Raw genomic sequence first — 24,797 nt, 5'->3', positions numbered from 1 at the left:
GCACTGTGAATCACTTAAAAGAATCGTTAGTATGTAGTAATTCCCAGACCTATTTGATCACAGAACCCTTTTCGAATGATTGTCATTTTGAGAAATGCCCTTTAACAGAGGGACAGACATTAGTCCCTGAGTACAGCACAAAAATAAGTAACTTTAGGGCTTCCCTGGTGGCGCAGTGGTTGAGAATCCGCCTGCCAATGCAGGGGACACGGGTTCGTGCCCCGGTCCGGGAAGGTCCCACATGCTGCGGAGCGGCTAGGCCCGTGAGCCATGGCCGCTGAGCCTGCGCGTCCGGAGCCTGTGCTCCGCAACGGGAGAGGCCACAACAGTGAGAGGCCCGCGTACCGCCAAAAAAAAAAAAAAAAAAAAAAAAAAAAGTAACTTTCCTCGTAACCTTGTCATGAAGGAAAATTTCAATTGTGTTCTAAATACTCCGAATAATAGAATAGAAGAGAATTTTATATTTTAGAAAAAAGTTTTATTAAAAATATATAGAGAGGAGAAAACAGCTATCTAGTTATTATTTTCATGAATTTATTCATTGTTAGTTGATGGTGAATTTAAATAATGTCTTGCTCTAAAATGGAAACTTAGATTTTTTCTTTATAATTTTCTTGGGATTTAGGAGAAGTTTGTATTTCCTAAGAATCATAGAGCTCATTCTACAATAGAACAACAATCCTTATTTCATGTATTTTATAACAATGATTGGTACCCAGCTAAACATATTTGCCTGTGTGTAAACAGATATGTCCAAAATTTCTTGAAGCGAGACAGTTCTACAGTGATTTAAAAAAAAAAAAAAAAAAGGTAAAGACCAGATTGGCTTAACACGGGAAGGCAAACTCCTGGATTGATTGTATCCAGATAAGAATTTAATCTTGAAAGAAGCAGGAAAAGGAGATTAATTTAGTGAAGGCAAACGTAAAGGGAACTCCTGCTGGGGAAAACCCTTTCCTAGTGTGATTAACAGTGAAAAGTCTAAGGAACAGAAAAATAAGTATGCTTGGGCAGAAAGAAATCATGAGCTGAAGTGTGATGATTAAAACAAGTCCTGTGAGATGCTGTGTGGGAAAATAAGAGAAATAAGTTTGGGAAATTCTATTTCATCCTTTGTGTTTTATTTTACTTCAATTGGACTTTCACAAAATGAATTCATCACAAATTATTTTCCCCATAAATTAACCCTCAAGATGCACCTTGGGAGAACGCTGAGCTAGTAGTAATAGGAAATAAGAACTACTAATTAATGGACCTGTATCATAATCATTGCTTTTCGGGGACAAAATGAGTAGATTTGGGTCATACATATTATTCTATCCTCTTTCATTATTAAGTTATAATGATTCATGGATTGAAATAGATTTGCCTTTCAATATTGTTACATTTCCGGATCCTTCTAAATCCAGGTCGTGAAGGTAAGACCTTTTCAAGTATAATCCTCCAACCCTACATTTGTTTTTTTTTTTTGGTACGCGGGCCTCTCACTGTTGTGGCCTCTCCCGTTGCGGAGCACAGGCTCCGGACGCGCAGGCTCAGCGGCCATGGCTCACGGGCCTAGCCGCTCCGCAGCATGTGGGACCTTCCCGGACCGGGGCACGAACCCGTGTCGCCTGCATCGGCAGGTGGACTCTCAACCACTGCGCCACCAGGGAAGCCCCAACCCTACATATTTTTAAACAAGTAGCACTGTTATGTCATATATATATATCTATACATAATTCTCAGAGATTTGGGGGGGTGGCTTTTTTGCTTACTTTGTAAACATTCACAATATTTCCAATTTAGAATTGAGCTACACAAAACCTATGTTTAATTTCCAGCCAAACTATTAAAGAATTAGGAAGAATTCTTAAAAGTTTTGAAAATTTGCCTTATAAACAATCTGGTTCCAAAAAGAACATCTTTATGGTTTAGAAGGTTAGATCAGCCTCCATCTACAGGCCAAATGAGAATCAAGCAACAGCTAAGTGAATCATAATATATTTGTTCTCCTTTCTTTTCGTTTTTGGGTCATGATTTTAATGGCAAAACCTTAGTTATACATGATGATTGTACACGCTTGTGTTCTCTGGCATGCCTATGGGAGACTAGTAGATGTGAGTAGGGCTATTTAGAGATAGACTTTAATATATGTGGGGTTTCATCAATGTAGAGATGAAACAGTTTTTGTAAATACTTAAAGATTTTTTTAAGCATTTTTTTACTCTTTAAGAACGGGACTAAATTCCACAGTTTAAGTTGGCTGACTGGTCTCTCTCATACTATCTGCAAAGATACCGTGACATTTTTGGTCTTACATCATATGAAAGACTGTATCACATGGCTACAAATTTGATACCAATATTTTAAAGTTTCAGTTAAGCAAGTGGATAACCCATAAAATTGTTACATTTCTGGAAACTTCCTTCTAAATCCGTGTGACAAAGGTAATCTTTTCCTCACGTGGAATCGCCAGACCTTATATCATTTCTAAGTAGCACTCAGTATTTTCTCTTCAAAGGCACTTTAAATGCTTACTTTCTAAGAGCTTACAAATTTTCCATTTTGTAATTTAGCCTCAAGACACTTCCTATATACATGTTTTAAGAAGTGGCAATCAAAAAGGAAGGATTTTTTTTTTTTAATCCTTGAAAATTTGGTCAAAAGTACCATTTAGTGAGGTCAGTCTTTTTCTCCATACTCTTAAGGAGTATAAGTTTTTTTTTTTAATCATATTAAAATGCTAGTGTGACAACAATTAATGTCATTATGAGGGAAAAAAATCAGTCTTTTGAGTTGTATTGTTCTTAGGAAAGCAATAGATATCATAATTATTTAGACAAAAGTTATTTTTAATTATGGTTTCATGAATAATATAATCTAGATTCAATAAGTTAACTTGCTTCTTTTTATTGATCTAGGAACAACACTTTTAAGGTCTTGAAGACTTATATCCTTTATCTAGTCTTTTTTTCTTTTAAATTTTTATTTTAATTTCACACTTTAAAAAATATCAGATTCCCCAAAAGTTAATGTTTTACCACATTTCCAAATTTGCATCCTCTTTCCCACTTAAAACGATTTCTCTTTCTGAACTGAGAATAAATCACAAGTATTTACCCTTATGTACTTCAGTGTGCATTTCTTAAGAACAAGGGCATTCTTTTTCATAACCACAGTATAGTTGTCTAAATCAGAAAATTAATAGTCATGCAGTAATAGCATTAGTTTGTAGATCTTACTTAGATTTCATCAAATTACCCTAATAATGTCCTTTATAATAAGATAAAGTAAAATGCTGATCACGTATTGATTTCAGTTGTCATGTCTTTTTAGATTCCTTTTGACTAGAACATTTCCTAGTCTTTGTGTTTCCTGACATGACACTTTTGAAGAGTACAGACCAGCTATTTTGTAGAAAGTCCCTCAGTTTAGGTTTGTCTGATATTTCCTTGTGACTAGATTCAAATTATGCCAGACCTTAAAAAAACAGAATTGTATAAGATGTGATTTTATAATGACAAATCACATTCCTGTTAATAACTCTGAGATTTAATATAATTATTTAATTGTCATGTTTGCATCAAACAGAATACTTATCTCCAGATTCCCGGGTGTGGGGGGGAAAACTCTCCCAGGAGATTTTATATGTATTTACTAAAGAACAAACTTGGTTTAATTATTAAGGATCTTGTTAGTTTTGATGATTTAAGGAATCATTGATTATTCTAATATTGAATGAGAAAACACATAACATGTTCAACAGTATTGATCTGCTCTTTTCACAGTTACTCGTGAATGCCCACAGAAAGGAAGAAATGTTTTCCTCTCCTTAGATGAACTCGAGTTCTTATCACAGCTCATAAAATCCTTTTTGAAGTTGGAACAAAATGTTCAGGAATTATTTGAAGAAATATTTTTATGGCTCAAGACACCCAGGAATACTTCAGGTAGTATGCTCTTCTGCAAATCTATAATTCTGTTTTTGCTTCCAGCTATTAAATCTATACCATTACCTGAAAAAACAAAAATACAGGATAGAATTCTTTAAATAAACATTAACTATAAAGCATACCATGAAATTACATTTTTATCCTTTATACATTGTAAATTCCATAGTTTTAATTGGAAAGCATCATAAGTCAATTTTGGATAATGGTCTTTAGTTAAAATACGATCAAAAAAAATTTTTTTTTAACTCAAAGAAACACAGCCTGGCCTTTGGAAATATCAAGGAGACCGGATGGTCTAGTAGCTTCTCTTTTGCCAGTAGCAGCCTGATGACCTTGAGCAAAATATTTAGTTTCCTGAGATGACCAGTTTCTCATCTTTAAAATGATGATGTAAGACTAAGTTAATTTTCTCTTTATTTTCTTTCAGTATTAAGTGCTTTAGATTCCAATATATTATGTAGGGTTGTGAGAATTAAATGATTTAGTGAACGTAAAATATTTAAAAGAATGTCTAGCATATCATAAACAATAAATGTGAGTTGTTACAATTGTAATTATAATTATACAATATGTTGTTTTTAGTTAGTCTCAACAAAATCCTTTTAAAGAAAACTGTGCCATGTGTTCAAATAATGTTTCTAACAATTCAGAGGCATAATGGTTAAGACATGTTCTCTGTTTTCATATCTATATTTATAAAGATTTTCATCTATATCAGAGTGGACTATACAAAGTTCTCTTTTACATAATACCACATATTTTAGGGAGAGTAAATTTGAATAGTGGCTGCATTTGCAAAACAAAGTGAGGGAAGCAAGTGATTAAAACTCAATGCAAATTTCAAAACCTGATTTCTTAGTGAAAATTACATGTAGGTTAATATATTTACTTCTGTATTTCTTTATTTACCTAGCCTGGGCAAATAATGTTAGAAAAGTTATAGGATTGGAGTTTGTTTTATATTAAGCATAGGTTACTGGCCTTCTACGTTTCAGGTTAAGTTTAAGCAGCACTATTAAATTATAAAATAAATAATGTAGATTGTTTTTTCCAAATTTGGATATAATCTAAAGAAAAATGAGTGTGGAATATAGATTTCTGAATATGACAAAAAAATCAAATGGGAAAATAATAAAAACATAGGACAGATAATGTGAAAATTAAAAGATGGAATGAAAAAGTCGATTTATTAGTAGGTAATGTGAGCCCTAGAGGGTCTTCTAGATGGAACTAACTGGATCAAAGAGAGATCTGAATAGAGAAATATGATGTCCTAATTTTTGACAAAAATTTATTAGTGCCACAAGCAGTTGACGCTTGGTGTTGGTACTCATCCATCATACCCGGCTAAGATTTGGTGTCTCTCATCCACATCTCTAGCAGATCTTTTCTGAGGTGTGGATCAAAAAACAGAGTGAACTCCAAAGCATCTAGACCCCTATCCATTTGGATTCATCTTGTATTGGTCCTAGGCCAGGCCCTTGAGAAATAGCTCATTCTGAGAACTTTATTCCTCTTAAGGGCAGCATAAATTCAAAACTAGAGTTGTGTTAGAGAGGTATTCTAAAGATACAAAAGTTAAATAGCCAAGAACTGAAGCAAAGAGTTGACACACTGATTTCAGGAAAAAAGGAGAAAAAGAAAAAGCTGGTTCAACTGCACTGGATTGAGATCCAACAATGTTGAGACTTGCCAATGCTGTGTATTTGAGAGCAATAGTTATGATTATTGAATAAAATCAACAGAGAAAATATATAATTATGCCACAATATACAGTCTTACCCCAAATTTGTCATCATATAAGCAGCATGGCAGATAAAAGCAACTTCAGTATCACATTAATAATAGTGTACTATAGAAACACATTTGTGGATTATCAAACGTAGTAAGTGGAAGGAAATTTGAAGGACAGCTGTAAGAAATGCCTAAGTATTAGAACATCCTCTTGTGATATATGTGTTCTTCTTTCATATATTTTTGTAACAAAGCCAAGATTTAATCTGCCATAATTTTATGTAAATGGATCCCTGAAAAGAATGATCTTGAGGGAAATTGTCAAGAAAAATCTTAAATGGTTTATTCAGTGTAGCCACGTTAGTCAATTCTTATCAAAAGCCTTGGTTTCTTAAATCAGGAAGGAAAAGATTTCTTGAATGATTAAAGAAACCAAATGAATCTTAAGTTATCCTGATAGTTAATGTTTTGCTTAGAAATCTTGTGTGGGAGAGGATGGGGAGAAAAAAGGTCAAGTCATTTGGTTATTGGTGTATTTGTTTTGATTGGAACATATTTTGCTAATAAATCCTGGAAGGAGTTGCCTAGTATGTCTATGTAACCAAAACAATGTGATGAAAAGTAAGGTTTTTTTTTCATTGTCCAGATGTTTTAAAAAATATTCAGGTGCTTAACATCACATAGAGAAAATATAAAGATGATTAACCAAATGTTTTACTTTTTACTTTGAAGTTTACTACTATAATGTAGATTTGGCCAACTTGGCAGTGCTTTTAGGAATTTGAATACAACGCAATAGATTTTGTAGAGACACAAGAAATATTTTCTGAGAAAGAAAAGATATTTAGTCATTATATTTATTTGCTTTTGTTTCGTCATGATTGGATGGTTTTCTAATTTGGTCATTTCAGAAAAATGATAGGACATTATTTCACTGTTATGGGATCTTACTGTATTTCTTTTAGGATTATCTTATGGAGTGGACTCGGGTTTGATTTATGGGGCACTTCTAATACTCCTTCAGAATAAAGCTGTTCTTCGGGCAGTTCCTCAAATTTTCCAAAGGTGGCATCTGAGATTTATCTAAACCAGGAGGTTTCTTGGCCCTCATTTTTCTTTAGCCCCAGCAATGACAAAAAGCAATGGCTGCTTCAATTGGATGTAAGAAGAACACTTAGGGTTTGTCTCAGAAGAATCAAAGATTTCAGATCTTCTGAAAGATTGTTTGTACTCTTAGGGGGTCTTAAGAGGGGTCAAATGGCTTCTAAGAGTTCCTTAGCTAGATGGTTAAGGGATTGTATTAGGGAGGCGTATGTAGTTAAGGTAAAGAGGCTCCTAGGGTTTGTAAAGCTCATTACACTAGGACTTTAGCTGTTTCTTGGGCAGAGAGGTCGAAGGCTTCCACATTGGAAATTTGCAAGGTGGCCACCTGGGCTTCTCTTCATACTTTTTCATAGTATTATCTCTTGGATGTAGTCTCTTCTACAGATTCAGCTTTTGGTGGGAGGTTGCTTGTGAGCCAGAAAAGAACAGTAAAGAAAAGAGAGACTTGTAGTTCTCACTTAGAGCTGCCAACAAGGCAAGTTGCTTTGTAGTGCACACAATGGGAGCCTATGAAGACCAATTTGGGTGTGAAAGTGGATGTCACAGGGAAGTACTGCCAACCTCTACTCTCTATGAAAGAAAACGGCAGTGTGGAAACTAACCAGAAGTGTAAAATGAACCACAGCGAACTCCATAGGCAGAGGCTGCTCAGCAGCTGGCATTCCTGTGACCCTCTGCCCTACCCTACTGAGGTCCTTAGTCTGGGCACGCTCTTAAAGAAACCAGTGTTGACTGCATGCAAATAACTATGTTTCAGAACGATGAGCCAAAAATGGGCTACCTTCTCTAGACAATGCTAATAAGTGTATAGAATGTCCAATGTATTTTTAAATAGGTGAAATAATTTGTTAAATGTTCAAAGAGCTCATAAAGTTTGACAATGCCAAATTTTGAAATTGACCATTTTGAATTCCAAACAAATATAAAAATGCCACAATTCGTTAAAATCGTGAGATATCTTATTAGTCTAGATTCAGTGTTACTAATCCTGCCTTAAAATAATCCCTTTGGCTTCTCTGTATAGGATTAAATTTTTTAAAACATTGTTAATTTAGAGGGGAAGATTATATTATACAGGTTATCATAATTGCTCAATAATTCTTTTTCTATCTTACTATAGAATTGCTCACCAGCAAAAGAAGTCTTGGGAAGCTTATCTTATTTTTTAGTTCATCTTGAAAATAGGTAGATGGTGTGTGTAAACATCAAAGCCCATTACTTTGAGTGAATAAGCAGAATGTATTTGGGAATGAAATGATAAATATAAGATAATTAACCTTTTTTATAAGTTTTAAACTATAGTTACACAATGGCAAATAGTTAGTTCCAAGAATAGACCTGCAAAGCTTGTGCTTTGAATTAATGTTATTTTTCCAGGGTGAATACCTTTTACATCAACTATTTTTATGACCTATCTGTAGAAAAGTAAAGTGACATTAAGAATCCAAGTGTTTCCTCTTCATGTCATTGACAACTTGATCTTTATTATTTTTTTCTTCTTTAAAACTATTTTCCAATAATAGTCCAGGCATGTAGTAAAACTTTTAAACAGGATAAAAGAATATATGGTTAAAATTAAGTCTTTTTCCACTCCATTTGTCTAGTTTCCCTTTCCAAAGGCAACTACTTCCATATATATCCCCATGTTAAAATAACACAAAATCTTGTCATACTATACAGAGATTCTTTTTTTTATGAACAATTATCTAGAAACACCCCATATTCAGAAAAACAGCTGAATAGTTTTCTATTGGTGCATGTACCATCATTTAATCAGCTACTCATTAATAGACACATAGGGTTGTTTTTTCCTCTTCATTTGCTTCCACAAACAATGATATGGCAAATTTACTTGAAGTATGTCTTATATGTCCTCATGTATACCTGGACAGTAAGTTACTAAGGTGGAAATGCTAAGTAAAAAGGAATGGTCATAGAGAGGATGAAAAGACAAAACGTAGACTGAGAAAGACATTTGCAAAATACATATCTGATAAAGACCTTGTATCCAAAATATACAAAGAACTCTTAAAATTCAACAGGAAAACAAAAAACTCCATTTAAAAATGAGCAAAAGATCTGGAGAGCTCACCAAAGAAGATATACAGATGGCAAATAAGCATATGAAAAGATGCTCAGCATCATATGTCATCAGTGAAAGGCAAATTGAAACAAGGAGATACCATTATACTCCTACTAGAGTAGCCGAAACCCAGAACACTAACACCACCAAATTCTGGCAAGGATGTGAAGCAACAGGAACCCTCATTCATTGCTAATAGGAACGTAAAATAGTACAGTCTCTTCGGAAGACTGTGTGGTTGTTATCTCATAAAGCTAAACCTTGCCTTATGTGATCTAGTAATCACACTCCTAGGTATTTATGCAAATGAGTTGAGAACTTGTGTCCACACAAAAACCAGCACATGAATGTTTACAGCAGTTTTATTCATAATTGCCAAAATTTGGAAGCAGCCAAGATGTCCTTCAGTAGGTCAATGGATAAATTGTGGTATGCCAATACAATGGAATATTATTCATTGATTTTAAAAAAAGAGATATCAAGCTACACAAAACGTGGAGGAAACTTAAATGAATATTGCTAAGTGAAAGAAGTCAATCTGAGAAGCCTGCATACTATATGATTCCAACTATAAGGTATCCTGGGTAAAGCAAAAGTATAGAGACAGTAAAAGATTAGTGGTTGCTAAGGAGAGTGAGGAGGGGGGTAGAGGTGAGGAGGTGGAACACAGGGGATTTTTAGAGCAGTGAAATTAATCTGTGTGATAGTAATGGTGGATGCATGACACTATGCGTTTGGCAAAGCCATAGAACTGCACCACGCAAAAAATGAACCCTAGCGCAAATTATGGACTTTAGTTAATAGTAATCTATCAATATTGGTTCATCAATTGTAACAAATATCCCACACCAATGTAAGATGTTAACAATAGGGGAAACTGAGGGCAGGGGGAGAGGGAGTATATGGGAACTCTGTACTTTCTGCTCAATTTTTTCTAAAAAGCTAAAACTGCTCGAAAAGCTAAAGTCTATTAATTTTTTTTAAAGCTATGGACATTGAGAGAGAGTTACAAGCCAGTTTTTCATATCCAGTTCAATTAACAATGTTTTTGTTATGCAGAATTGTTTTATGGCTTCTGTGTCCTTCTGAAAAGTCTCTATCTTGTATCTTTTGGAAAAAAATTCCATATTTTCTTTAATAGACTTATAGTTTCATTTATTTAAAAATTTGCTTAATCTGGATTTTATTTCAGTATTGAGATTGATCCTTATTAATAACACTAGCTTCTGCAAAAGATGTAATAAAATGCAAGCCATAGAGAAAGCATTTTAGGTTAAATGGTATAACACTGATCTAAAACCTTGTCTATGTTGTCATGTGTGTTGAGAAATGAAGCAGGATTCCTCAACTGCAATCCATGACCCCTTGAGGATCGTGAACGTGCTTTACAAGAGGGCCTGGGAATCTCCAATAGCACGTGTGAGTGTGTGTGCGCGCACACAGTCATATTGTGCATTTTGGATGAAGTGTTCTGTCACTTTAATCAAGTTCTATGAAGTGTTCACAAATCCAAAGTGATTAAGAAACACTAGAGTTGAGGGAAACTTTTCCTCAGAATTAACTCTGATAACATTTCTCAAAAGGTTGTTGTTATCGCCTACCAAATGGAATATTTACCTTTTGAGAGAATGTTTCTGTGGATTGTGTTACTTACGAATCATTCATGATTAAGCTCATAGAACCATATTTAGAAAAAACAAACAAATATCCCACATATTTTCTAGGTGACTATATTTGTCAGAAGCCCTGTCGATAAGAATCACTGATATTTGGAGATTTGTTTGCCCAGGATATAAGGAGAAACAGACTCTTAAGATTATTAAAATAAAAGAAAAATTAGTCGTGCTATATAATTCGTCATCATATATCAAGTCTAAGCAAAACCAAAATATAATTGCTAAGTCATTCATATTGAATTAAACTATAATTAATAGAACCATAATAGAAAATGGAAGGATCTCTTCGGCATATTTATTCATTACATTTTTGTAGATCTGTATTTTTCCCATGGAAAGAATTTCTTAATTCTGAAAAATAAAAGTTGAGGAAGTATTTCCATTTTAGAAGCTAGAGATCATTTCTTACCTGTCTCAGTGTTTGTGTTTTTCCAATGACTTATTGATAATCTTATTAAAAGTAGGATTTTTCCTGATATGATGATGTTTATCCATGTGCTTTTGTTCTCTCTTGTTTCAAAAAAAAATATTAATGTGCTAAAGAACACCACTGGTTTTTAAAGCAGTACTTTAGAATTTAGCTTTTTAAATGAACAAAGAAATTAATATTTACTTTGTATTGTTAACTTATCCTACATTATTAACATGAAAATGAGTTAATGACAAAAGGATCTGAATTTTACAGATTATATATGCATATACATCAAATTTGAATATAAATAGCATATAAATTCCATCAAGTTGTATGTATAGAAAAGGACTCTATATATAGATCCTCTCATTATTGTGGTGGCAATATCACCCTACATCTTGTTGACTGTGTTCTTTGTACCTTGATGTGTTTGTATGTGTGTGTGTGTACTATGGATAGAGCTTTTCTACGTAATTAATTTTAACCTATTAATCACATCTAGTATGGTTTGTTTTTCTTAATGTAAGTTTGTGTGTTTGTTTTCTATTGCATAGAAATTTTGGAGACATCCAGTAGAGAAGTTGTAATAGAGAAACCTAGAACAAATGAAACCAGTATTCCTTCAGAGCAATTGCTACCAGTAAAAGAGGTAAGTGAGGAAAAATGGGTGGTGGTTTTTTATTCATATGTAATAGCATCATCATTTTTATATGACTCCTTTATGAATCAATATGTCTTGAGTTTTACCCTTAGCCACTAAAAAAATAATTCCTGGTTGAAAATAGTCTTATTAATTTTGATGAAAGTTGCATTTAGTGGGAACACTGCTGTGCTGCACAGTGTGTCCCATGCAAGGAGTAGGGAGCTGGCAGTGAAGAGATCTTTGTTCTCATCCCACTCGGGGTCTACACCTTGAGAATTTGGACTGTAGACAACTGTTGAAAAGTGAGAAAGTGGAGATGAAAAAGGAAAGGAAAGAGGAAAGAATAGTTTGAACTGGCCTCTTATTTGAGTGTGCCTAGCATGCCCCTGTTTGCTCTCAGATCCATTACCACTCTTCCTCTGCTCCGTTCTGTATTGTAGAGAAAAACCTCTTCCAGGCTTTCTTGCTTTCTGGACCTGGGTAGGTTTGGCCAATGAAAAGCACTAAGGGAAGATTGGAGGGAAGTTCTTGGAGAGAAACCAGAGGATTTCTTCCCCTTGCTCTGTTTTAGAGAGAACATCTCCAGGAGTAGCTGTGACTCCTTCATTTCTTCCATGCTGCTCCCCACACACAGTCCTATCTCTGAGGTTTCAGGTCCGCCTGGCAGGTCAGCCTCCTTCACTGGTGGCCCCGGGGACTACACTTGCATAGCACTGTTCCCATTCTTTGTTCCTCCAGCCCTAGGAGCAGTCGTAGCTAGTGGTAGTGGTAGTAATAGTAATAAAATAACTGTCTTGCTTCATGACCCATGTTTGGCTCCTCACGTCTTCTATCACCTTAGTAATTAATACCTTACATTAAAATTCTTCCTTTCAAAATACTGAGAGTGGTTTCTATTTTCTGAATGGATCTTGACTGATCTAGTAGGTAAACCTTTAAAAAGGCAAAAGAACATAGAGTTTTAACAGAGTTTCAATGTAGAAAGCAAGGAAAATAATCAGAAAAAATGCAAAATTATACATTATGTTTTAACCAAAAATCAGAGTAGATATTAAGAAATTAGCATTAGGTAATAGAAGAAAGGGATTTAGTGGGTAGCTCCTTTGTACACAGAACAGAAAACAACATTATTTCCTCTTTTTTATTCTTGGATCAACTAGTAAATCTGATATATTCTAACTGGAAGGTGTATAATTCCAAACATCAAATGGGAAGAGTAGAAGTAAGCCAATGATATTTTATGTAAATAAATAGACTTCTAGGAGGAGATTTGAATAGTAAGTGTTTTCAATTTTCTTTTTAAGATCAGCTATTAACATGCTTGGTTTTCCTTTTTTTTTTTTTTTTTTTTTTTTTGCCGTACGCGGGCCCCTCTCACTGTTGTGGCCTCTCCCGTCGCGGAGCACAGGCTCCGGACGCTCAGGCTCAGCGGCCATGGCTCACGGGCCTAGCCGCTCCGCAGCATGTGGGATCTTCCCGGACCAGGGCACGAACCCGTGTCCCCTGAATCGGCAGGCGGACTCTCAACCACTGCGCCACCAAGGAAGCCCGGTTTTCCATATTTTGAAGAGAGAATTTAGGAGGTAGTATAATTACATATAAATTACCATGTGCAAAGGTAATCATCGTGGCACGCACACACGGACAAAAAGTCACTGTGACCATGGCAATTTTCCCCATAACATCTTGCCTTGAATGCATGAATGAATGATTTTAATGAATAGACATGCCCTGGTGGGGGAACAAAAAGCAGAGTTTTACTGTTGTTTTTGTTGTTTTTAATTTTTATGAAGGTAGATTCCTTTTTATATTTCTATCATAAATGCGTCCCAAGAAAATACTGTAACAGCACAGAACTATACACATGGCACTTTCAAAGTTTCACTTATGAGAAAAGAAATTATATGAGCTGAGTAGATTCAATTATTGATTCATTTTATGTAAAAATAAAATGGGAGTTGTATCTTTAGGCAGGCCCTATGATGTTAAAGGTCCAAATAAACTTTAGAAAGGAAATTTCAATTACATCTTAATTATAAGCATAATGAGAAGGAGAGCCACTTTTTCTGATTATAGAGTTATGGGATCATAGAATTTTAGCTCTAGAAGATGAATCACCTTTATTACTTTGTACTGCATGTATATGAAGTACAAAAAAAAACCATTAAATTAACGCTTTGTGGGATTATGTATACAAGAAAATTAAGCTAATGGTCATCTCTCCGTAATTTTAGACTGAAAGGGACCGTAGAAATCATTCAGTTCAGCTCTTTTATTTTTCCAACAAAAAACTTAAGATCCAGAAAAGTAAGTAATTCAGTTAGGAATATCAAGCTTAGCGTCTTCTGAAGTTGCAGTAGGTAAATTATTGCTATAAACAAGATTACACTAAAACAGGAAAAGTTTAATCCTAAGCATAGATTCAGCCTACTATCCATAATGCTTTTATACTTTAGAGAACATTAGAGGACTTGAGGGGAATATACATTTGTAAACATACTGCCACATGAGCCAAAGACCAAAAGAAAACAAGAAAACACCACCACCCTCCACCCCAGCCTCTCCCGCTCCCCATACACAGAGCAATGCAGGTCATTTTAATTCCTCATTTTCTGGAACAAAAGTAGTGCTGCTTACCACTTTGTGGGTGGAGAAACTAAGTAAAATTCTAAAGAAATAAAAATCTAGAAACACACAATGGTATATTTTCTCTGAGAAATTTATTTCTTATTGCTATTTTTTTGGCTTGTCTGGATTTCTGAAAATGAAAAAGAAATAAAAGATTGAATATTAAATGCTGTCATATGTTGCAATACTTGTTAACAATAAACTATAAAAAAAGACTATAAAAATCTAATGTAGGCTTTATTAAATATATTGAATTTAAAGGCTCCTTTATGTGATAAATAGTGAGTGGAACTTTCAGCTCTCATAAAGATGGTTTTATTGAACTATATTTAAGAGATTAAATTTTGAAAAAACAAAGTTTTTGATTAAATCCACTGATGAATTAAAATGAAATGACAGTATATTACTGTGTGTAAAGAATGCACATGTTTCTGTATATTGCTTTATTCACTGGGTAATATTTTTAGGTTGTAAGAATGGCATTTACAGTTTATCAAAGAATACCTACATTCAACATGCTGAATGAAAGTAATACTTTTATATCTATAAAATAGAACAACACTTGTTGAGTTAAGATTGATATAACTTCATATAAACTTATATTTCAGGCTACTTTACTAAATTTTGGCTGGAGAAGTGCATTTAAAGAAGTGTCTCTTCCCATGGCACATTGTATAACAACAGCCATTGAAGACTTTTCCGCAAAAATTCTCCAACAGGAACAGAATGAAAGGTCTTCAGCTATGAGCTATGCTTTGAACCTTGTAAATGTCCAGCAAGTTTGGCAAGATAGCCGTGTGGTTCCTGAGGCAGACCAACCAAAGAAAATTGCAAAGGCAAGTATCAAATGAAATCCTTTCAAATTAGATTGGCATATGAGATTTTTTTTTTTTTTTTTATATACGCCATTGCAAAGGGAACCAATAGAAAAATGATGGAGTCTCTTGGGAAACACTTGGCACTTGACCCAGTACCAGTTTTCTTCTCTGGTATCCATGGGCCACTGTGCTAGCAAAAAGGACTTAAACCTGCTGCCAACTTTTTGCTCCATGAATCTGAGGTAACTAAAGAGAGGGCCTCTATGACTTCCTGGGGGGCTGAGAAACTGCTTGTTTGGGTTATACCTTTGAATGACTCCAGGAGAAATTTAGGAGGTTGAAGGAGTTACTGTCTTTTATTGGTTTGGGCAACTTTTAAATCTTTATTTACACCTTAGTGACCATTCCTTTAACATCAGTCTTGCATCTGTGTTCTGAGAGTCACAGAACATTCTGAGAAAATAGGAAGTAATTACGGAAATAGAGAAATATAGTTCCTCAGCGTTAAGTCCACAGTGAGGTTATCAAAGTATCATTGAAATTTTTTCTTTTTAAATAATTTATTTATTTATTTTTGGCTGCATTGGGTCTTTGTTGCTGCACGCGGGCTTTCTCTAGTTGCAGCTACTCTTCGTTGTGGTGCACTGGCTTCTCATTGCAGTGGCTTCTCTTGTTGCGGAGCACAGGCTCTAGGTGTGGGGGCTTCAGTAGTTGTGGCACGTGGGCTCAGTAGTTGTGGCTTCTGGGCTCCAGAGCGCAGGCTCAGTAGCTGTGGTGCACGGGCTTAGTTGCTCTGTGGCATGTGGGATCTTCCTGGACCAGGGTTCGAACCCTTGTCCCCTGCATTGGCAGGCAGATTCTTAACCACTGCGCCACCAGGGAAGCCCCTGAAATGTTTTTGAAAGAGAGTTTTTAAAGGTGGCCTTAATCCCCTATTGCCACCCTGAGGCTCCAGAACATTCCCCAGGGAACACTTTTGGCCGACCTGGAGTGGAGGCAAGTTGCGCCTTCCCATCCATCCATCACGCCTCCTTTGCCATTAAGAAGGAGTAAATTCACAACTAGTGAAAAGCTAAGTGCATCACTTCTGAGAGTTGCTGACTCTTTACCAATAAGAAGATGCTATATGAGGTTGTCTCTGATGCTTTTAGATTGTTTAAGTTAAACTGATATAGCCTCATTTATCTGTGATGACTAATTTAAAAAAATACTTCTATGAAAATTTAGCGAAAAAAACCCAGGAATAAGCTAAAAATAATATAAGCATGGATACATGTTTTCTGAGTTCTATTAACTACAAATAAAAGTAATTTAAAGCTATTTCATGAGTTTTTCATGATGTCTCTCTAGTAAGCATAAGGTTTGACGGTTATATACAGAGAAGCATCATTTTGGTATTTATTTGAAATAAAACATATAACTTTCTACAACAGAGAAATCGATAATTATAAAGTTGTGTCATTATATTTATGTTTGATGCCAAATTCATTATTTTGGAATTTAGCTCCCCTGTACATAAATTACACGGTGCTGTCAGAATACAAATAACTCAGTGCTACATTTATTTCTCCCTAGTTTTGTTCTGACATCATGGAAAAACTTGACACAATCCTTCCACTGGCTCTGGCATGCAGAGATGATTCTTTTCAGGAAATTAGAGCAAACTTTGTGGAGGCCTGTTGTAAAGTGGCAACAGCTGTCCTGGCCAGACTGCAAGAGAGAGGCAAGGAGGTTCCTTCCAAAGCACCCCTGAAAAACTTGCACATGCTGCTCTCCACAGCAGTGTATGTCTTCCAGCATTTTATGCAATATGATAATTTGATGAAAGAAAATACTAAGAAGTGAGTGTCATTTGTATTAAGTTGATGGCCGTTCTTAAAGTAACATGTAATCTTTGGATATCACAGAGGTGGAATTTTGATAATAATATTTGAGAAGAAGAAAATAATAATTAACATGGTGAATTATTGTCATTTGTTTTGACTAGGAAATGTCAAAAAGGTAGAGCGTGGGTTATGTTAAACCAGATATACGGATAGTAAGAAGGATAGGTATTCCCTCTAAAGGCCCACTCAGATGACCCTTGCATTTCCCATTCTCTAAACTGGAGTGACTATTTTCGGCATGTTGTTATGACATGACCAAACAAACCCTTTCCATTCTGTAAGGCACATTGTACTGACTACACTGAAAAGGAAAAAACAAACTTCTTTTTGTCACACAAAACAGTATTTGTGGAAAATGCCCTTCTCTTTTGTTCCTAGGCCAACTAGATGTTAGGAGCAGGCATAGAGAAGAGATGCATTTCAATCTATTTTATTGATGAACGTAAACATATTTCAGAACATCCATTTAATGATAAGCTATCCTTCATATTTGAAGAGGAAGCATCTGGCAGTCATAATTTTCATGTATTAGTAGTCCAAAAAGACCAAATGTTTTCTGGATAGAGAAGAAAAATGACCAGAGGTATTATTACATGGTCTATCTGGCTGCTCTTGTGCTCTCTAGAAGAGAGCACAGTCCCTTGCAAAGGGAGCATGTAGACTGGGCAGTCCAGTGTGAGCCCAAGAATCTAGTCTATATGTCTTATTTAGCCTTTGCAATCCCTTAGTAGTGATGAGAGGAAGCAAAGAGAGTACTAAAAATAGCTGAAGATAGAAGTAAATTTGGCTTGTTGTAGGATATAACTATGATATTTCTTTAATTCTCTTAAGTAGTCAGATTGTTGAATTTATAAACAAAATGTGCCAGCAATCACTTTATTTCTGTAGAATATTGTAAAACAGTTTATGAGATAATTGACATCTACAAAATTACAATTTTTAAAATAAAAAGAGTGTGTTTGTGGGATGTGTGATAGCTTTACAAAAGTTGGTTCTGACAAATGCATGTTTTTCTCTATAATAACGATAACCTAATGCCTAAATAATGCACTGATCTCTAATAATAGGCTTACAAAGAATACTTTTATTTTTGAATGATGTATTGACAATGCAGTTTGTCTCAAGCTGAAGTGCATATTTGTGGAACAGCAGATGTACGTTTTCAAAGGACTTGCAAAACAAAGACCAGCTATTTTTTTTTTTTTCTTTTTGGAAAGTGAATGTGGATGCAGACTTCAGCATTAGGAGGAAATGAATGATTGATATCTAATAATCAAAACCATTTGTAGTACTGGAGATTGTTACCTCCTACTGCACAGGCCTTAAATCTCTGTCTCTTTGATCATTCCCTCTGAACAGACCCATATTCCTGGTACCTGTCCAACGATATCAGGAATTCATCAACACTCTACAGTTTCAGGTTACGGACTACTGCATCAGAGTTTGTGCTACAAGCATTTTACAGGATGCTGAGAGCCACCACTGGGATGACTACAAAGCTTTTTATGAGGTGTGAAGTTAAGTTTACTGTCCCTCCTTTTTTACACAAATATGTTTTACTGCCTACCTGCTTTCTGGCTAATTAGAAACATGAGCTTGGCAGTACTGACAAACGAAGGCTGTTAGGATAATGTTTTTTAAATATTGAATCTGTACTTAGAAAAGCACTGTTTTTAAAAACCTGAAATAATTAGAACTCTCCTTCTGCTTAAAAGTAAAAATAACTTAATTTGAGCTGCAGTGTTTCAGTGCTATATAATAAGTTGGAATATAATGGGGTACAATGAAAACTCAAAGAGAAACAATGCCAAAATACTACGACCTTATATTGTTTTCAAAGGGACCAGTTATAGGTATCCTTGCATTATTTTCTTGTTATATATTTCCATCTGTGTTTGATAAATATTTTTTATTAAGCAGCTTTATTCTTTATACTTATTTTTTCCTTCTTATTGTATGTTCTTATGAGTGTGCTTTAAGACCCATCTGATCATTTATAGCTTACCTATTTTCATTTAACCCATGTTTTGAAATCCCAAATTTCTACTGAATTAAAGCCTAATGATTCCCAGTGCAACCAAAGCCAGGATCAATTAAAATTATTAATCATCAGGCTTCATTAGTTTCCCTTCCCCTGAATCCCATTGATTATACATAAACCACAACTCTTGAAATCCCTTGAAGTTGACTTCAGGGTGGAGTGAAACATTATATCTATGGAGTATTGAGAAAAACAGAGTGGAGTTTTATTCAGTGAAGTCACTCCTGTCACCTTCCTGACACTGAAGGTTCCAGTGGCTCCATTTATGCCTGTTATTATCATAATAAATGTTGTCACAACAGAGAGGAGCAGCTTAGAAGCTTTTTAAAAGGGCTTTCCACGTTTTCTAAGACGATTTCATGGGTCTTAGAAAGGGTCTCCTTTAGAGGCCCTTCCCAGATACATTTTCTTTTTGCAAGAGCATCCATATAGGGTTTTCCAAACCTGACATACTTCAAACAGCAGTGAGCAGAAAGAAAATGGAAAGTGGTATGGTGCAGCTGGTATTCTGAGATAAGAATAAAAGTATCTGTCTTCCCTTCTGCTGGCAGCATCCCAGCTCCCCTATGTGCCTTGAGGTAAACAGAGAGGTTGAAAACGAATCCATCTCATGTTTCAAACTATTTCAATGTGTCAGTGTACTAATGAGCAATTTTATATAATGTTTCCATTGAAGAACAGGTCTCTCATTATATGTCCAACATAGGGGTATTATGTTTCCTCTTATGCAAACTGGGAAGTAGAAGAGTTGTACAGTATAAATAATAAGTAGATGCATTGAGAACCTGTTATTGAAGTTACCAAGTATTTAAAAAAAAAGACAAAAACAAATTACCACATAACATGCTGCTCTTAGATCTTATGACAAGAGTTTAGCTTCTAAGACAGAAATAACGAGATAGCTACCCTGTGATTGCATGGTACTGTAGCTTCCATACACTTACTTACATGGTCAATAGTTACAATTTAATTGCAGTTAGTGGTTGTTATTTATGCTCAGAAAAATTAAGTGATACTGCTTTTCTATTTACCAAAACTAAGAACCTTCTAAAAATAGCACAGATGCTAAGTTGTTTTGACAACTGGAGTCCCTGACATGGTTTTATCCCGTTTACTATACCCCTCTCTCCTCCGCTCCCCCATTATTCCAACTGATTTGTGAAACAGGACTAGTATGTTTTTGGCAGGGCTGTTTTGAGAGGAGAGGAGATGAAATCTGCCTGACTGGAGGGGAAGGGTAGGATAGAGATCTCAGGGAAACCTATCGCCCTGTGCAGAGAGTAGTAAAGAAATAGTGAAAAAATTTATAAAGATATGGAGCAATATTTGCTCACATTTTGTGATATCAAGTGAGCCCTAGATACATCATTTCCATTTTCTAAACTGTCAGGTTGAGAGAGCCAAAGAGTTCAGTATCTTTCTGATGAGGTGCTGGTCAGATGGCACAGTGGGTGTTCAAATTACATGTTTAAAATTAAGCTTTTAGTATAGTTGACATCTGCTCAATTTTAGCAACTTGTGTTTTCTAATAGTCAGAGAATAAAGAATTGCCTGTTCAAAGATAATATTGAGTGGCTTATATAATAAAGCCCAGCTGCTTGTTTCCTGATATATAATCTAAATAAAAGCTCACATCTGTTTACCTTATAGTGGGTCTACAAAACTAACAGATGTTTACTAGCAGAATACTTTTGAAATGACAACAAAGAGGGAAACAGGTCAGAAAAATAAATGAATCACATTTAGTTTAATGAAAGCCCTTGCATACATTGAACTTATACACATTTTGAAGAAAATTGTGAGAAAGGTGACCAGCTTGGAATGTCTTTAAGTAAACATGAAGTTTATATTTTTAAAAGTCTTAAAAATAAGTATATTTTACTTTAGGAGAAGAAATCTGTGTGCCTAAAGTTATTTTTATTTTCTCATTTATTGCTAAAAGGTAGCTATTAAGGAAATTGTTTTTTTATATTTTGAAAAATATGAGAAATCATGTTGACCATGTTATTATAGGCACACACCCATTGCCACGGAGAAAGTGTAACTCATTCAGGCCAGTTATGACATGGGTTGGGTTGGTTTTGCTTTAATTAACACACAACACAGAAAGTAACAAAGAAAATCCAGCATTAAAATTACTTTCTTACTTGAGGAAATTTTTTAAAGCATTCTTTATCACAGAACACACAACAAAGAAAATATAAGACACTATAATTTTGCTACTTCTGCATTAATTTTGTAATTCTGTTTTTTTCTTAAACAGTTTTCATGTACATCTAGTCAGAAAATCAGAAGTGGTCAAAGTCCCCACCAGTTTGAACTTGAGTCTTTGACAGTTTGATATCCAAGTTTGCCACCCAAGGAGAATAATTCTACTCATTTATAAACTCCATTTGAAAGTCAATAGATAATAACCATAGATTGTTATTATTACAGCAACTACAAAAGATTTTACTAATCAAAGACATTACCAGGAGAATGATACGTAAGGAGTATCCACATAAGAAATGATCAACTTTAGGTATAGGAGAAGAGCAGACTTTTTTTTAAGATGACATTTGTTTGGGTTTCCCTGGTGGCACAGTGGTTAAGAGTCTGCCTGCCAGTGCAAGGGACATGGGTTCGAGCCCTGGTCCGGGAAGATCCCACGTGCTGCGGAGCAACTAAGCCCGTGCGCCACAACTACTGAGCCTGTGCTCTAGAGCCCACGAGCCACAATTACTGAAGCCCACGCACCTAGAGCCTGTGCTCTGCAACAACTGAAGCCATCGCAATGAGAAGCCTGGGCACCACAATGAAGAGTAGCCCCTGCTCCCTGCAACTAGAGAAAGCCCCGCGCAGCAACAAAGACACAATGCAGCCAAAAATAAATAAAATAAAATAAATTTATATAAAAAAAAGAATGAAAACTAAAACTATCCTGAAAAAAATAAAAAGATGACATTTGTTTGAGAAATATAAGTAGTGGGCGAAGCAGAAATTTTAAGTCCAAGAGGATTACTTAGAGATAAATTGGAAGTTTTTCTCATTTAACTTTTGATACAGTAACATATAATCAGGATAGTATTTGAAGAACACATTCTTCAAACTTCAAATAATCTATTTCAAGTAATCTTTTACTCTGGTCTGAAGAAAATGAGGAAACACTAGCATACCTCCCAGAGAGCATGTTAACTAATTAAGGGTTGTAATTCACTTGAGGCTACCTTCTCATTTCTGCCTGTTTTCCTTGTCTTTGGCTGCTGTTGGGTCTCACTCTGTGGTCAGGGAAGATTTGGCACAGAGAAGAGGTCTGTAGCGGGGTGGAAGGGAATGGAAATCTGGCCCTTTGGAAGTATAAAGTACTGTAAAAATACTAAGAAATGATGATAACATATGCCTAGACTTTACAAAATCTTGCAAAAATCAGACTATGTTACTGTTTCTAGTATTGTTAAAACTCCATGGATGCAATAGCCTAATATAGTCTTTGATAGTTACCCACCCCCTTTGTTTTCATGCATGTTAATAAGTATATAGTATGTAAGTTTATTTTTGCTCCTGTCATTTCATTGCAGTGTGAAATCTAAAACATTTATAAAATGATCTCAATGATGCTAATAATCCATATACATCCATAAACAAATTAATAAATTTTAATTTTCGAAGAATTGGCCCAGTATCTTAAACTAGCATGACTTTGGTTAGCAGCTATAAAGACAATTATTATTATTATTATTATTATTTTTTTTTTGCGGTACGCGGGCCTCTCACCGCTGTGGCCTCTCCCGTTGCGGAGCACAGGCTCCAGACGCACAGGCTCAGCGGCCATGGCTCACGGGCCCAGCCGCTCTGTGGCATGTGGGATCCTCCTGGACCGGGGCATGAACCCATGTCCCCCGCATCGGCAGGCGGACTCTCAACCACTGCACCACCAGGGAACCCCAAGACAATTATTTTAAAGTAAATTTTAAACTCTAGACCAGGAGTAGGTAAATCAAGGCTATGCTAGGTTAAATGCTTGTGGTCTGGATTTGCACGAGAATGTCTGGTCTCATAATTGAAATAAAACATATGTTCCTTTGTCAATAAGGATGTTTTACATGTTGTCAAAAATCTTTCTTGGTCATCTAGTGTGTCAAACTCTCCAGCTATTTCCTTTCAGCCTGAACTAATTAGATTCATAGGAAGCAAACTGATGTTTGGGAAGATGTGATTGTCTTTTTTAATGTGTGGTGGTTTTGCTAGGGGGAAAGATGCTCCTTCTCGCTCCAGATGTGGCATTATTTCTTCTGGGCGCTTCATCACGATCTCTGGACCATTCTGCCCCCTAAGTTAGCCCAGGAGATTCTAGCAGAAGTGCTGGAGAAATCTTTGGGTCTCCTGGCCTCCAGATATGCTCGGGCCCATCCCAGTTATAAGAGAACTCCACAGATAAGGTAATGAAAGTTGTGAAAACCATTGTTTTTTAAGAAAACTTTTTTGTCATTTGTATAAAGCAGAATATAATTCTGTGTCTCATGACATAGCTCCTTGTATATTTAACACATTTCTAACATCTGAAAGGAAATCATATTCAATTTTCCTGAGATACTTAAGTAGAAATGTGGAACTTGAATCAAAATAACTTTGTTCTTTTTTCTTCTTAAAATTGTATATAAAACCCACTTGTTTCTAAAGAGTGAGTCAAGATGTATTACAATCTAGGACATAGATGTCCAAAGGTTAATAAATAAGATAAAGAGGGAAAATTAAGGTCCTGAAATGGAGAAGAAAGCATCAGTGCTGTGATGAAGTAATTTGACTTTGAAATTCTAGGCAACCAGGGGATTTTTGTTTTTTTGGTTTTTTTTTTAATGTCTTTAAATAGTGTGGTTAATCTTTATTAAGGAAACTCTTTTGTCTAATCATTTGTCTCTTAATATAGTCTAATTACTTCTTTCCTCTTTTCCTTTATTTTTTTCCTTTTCTTTTCATTATGTATTACTAAAAGCCAGTTCAACAAAATGTGAAATCACAGAAAATGAGGAGTAGCAGTCACGGGGTCTTAAATTAAAGACTGAATTATAGTCCAATTCTGTGGGTTATCTAGGCAATTAATTTTACAAAAATGTGCTTACGTGACAGCAATGGTCTGTACAAAGCGAAGGCTTTTGTTTTTACAAACATTCTGGCTAATACGATTAAGACCTGCCTTTTAGGTATAAAAAATTCTTTTTTCAGATATATGTTAGGAGGAACCGAAAGACATCAGAGGCTTTTAAAATTTTTTTCCAGTAGGAATTATTTTTCTGATCAAGCATGCTGCATTTGAAGGGCATTTAGGTCCTGCTACAGTGTTCCATAAGTGTGGTATTTTGAACAGGCTGTTTTGAATTACTGACCAAGCATTTTTTTAAAAAACATTGAACTCTGAAGAATAGATGGAAAATTCCTTTTGAGAGCAAAGAATACCTTCATTCTTTTCCTGATGTAGCTTAAGTCACTTTTGACTGTGAGGTGGCAAGCCATTATGAGATGCTTATGAAATCAGATTTACTATTAGCTCCTGAAATAGGTAGTATATTTAATTGATTAACTGTACTATAGAGACTTTTGGTTTCTATTTTCTGGGTAGTTACATAAAAATGCCACGCAAAGCTAGAGTTATCTCTCCTAGTTTTTAATATGTAAAATAAATAAATACTTTTATTTGAATGGTTAATTCTAAAGCATTGATAGTGAGGAAATCAGATTTCGCAGGCATGTGTGCGTTTATGTCTGTGTGTATATATATATATATATCTTGGATTTGCAATTGTTTAATTAGCAATTAGAGTGAGTGGATGCAAACTATAATTAAACCTTCCTAAGGGTGA

General features: G+C 35.2%; 1 protein-coding gene across 1 annotated transcript in view; it reads left to right on the top strand.

The window, feature by feature from the left end:
- The window catches only part of KIAA0825 (KIAA0825 ortholog), a 394,719-nt gene that overhangs the window by 108,428 nt on the left and 261,494 nt on the right, over positions 1 to 24,797 (top strand). Inside the window, exons 6-11 of the mRNA XM_024746984.1 lie at positions 3,771 to 3,932; positions 11,499 to 11,593; positions 14,824 to 15,051; positions 16,609 to 16,874; positions 18,279 to 18,429; positions 23,188 to 23,378. Of these exons, the coding sequence (XP_024602752.1) occupies positions 3,771 to 3,932; positions 11,499 to 11,593; positions 14,824 to 15,051; positions 16,609 to 16,874; positions 18,279 to 18,429; positions 23,188 to 23,378 (1,093 nt within the window). The remainder of the gene's footprint in view (positions 1 to 3,770; positions 3,933 to 11,498; positions 11,594 to 14,823; positions 15,052 to 16,608; positions 16,875 to 18,278; positions 18,430 to 23,187; positions 23,379 to 24,797) is intronic.

The sequence above is a fragment of the Neophocaena asiaeorientalis genome, unplaced genomic scaffold, assembly GCF_003031525.2.
Source record: "Neophocaena asiaeorientalis asiaeorientalis breed wild unplaced genomic scaffold, Neophocaena_asiaeorientalis_V1.1 scaffold550, whole genome shotgun sequence".
Taxonomy (NCBI): Eukaryota; Metazoa; Chordata; class Mammalia; order Artiodactyla; family Phocoenidae; genus Neophocaena; species Neophocaena asiaeorientalis.
Note: the sequence above shows the minus strand (reverse complement) of the source record. Positions and strands in the feature narration are given on the sequence as shown.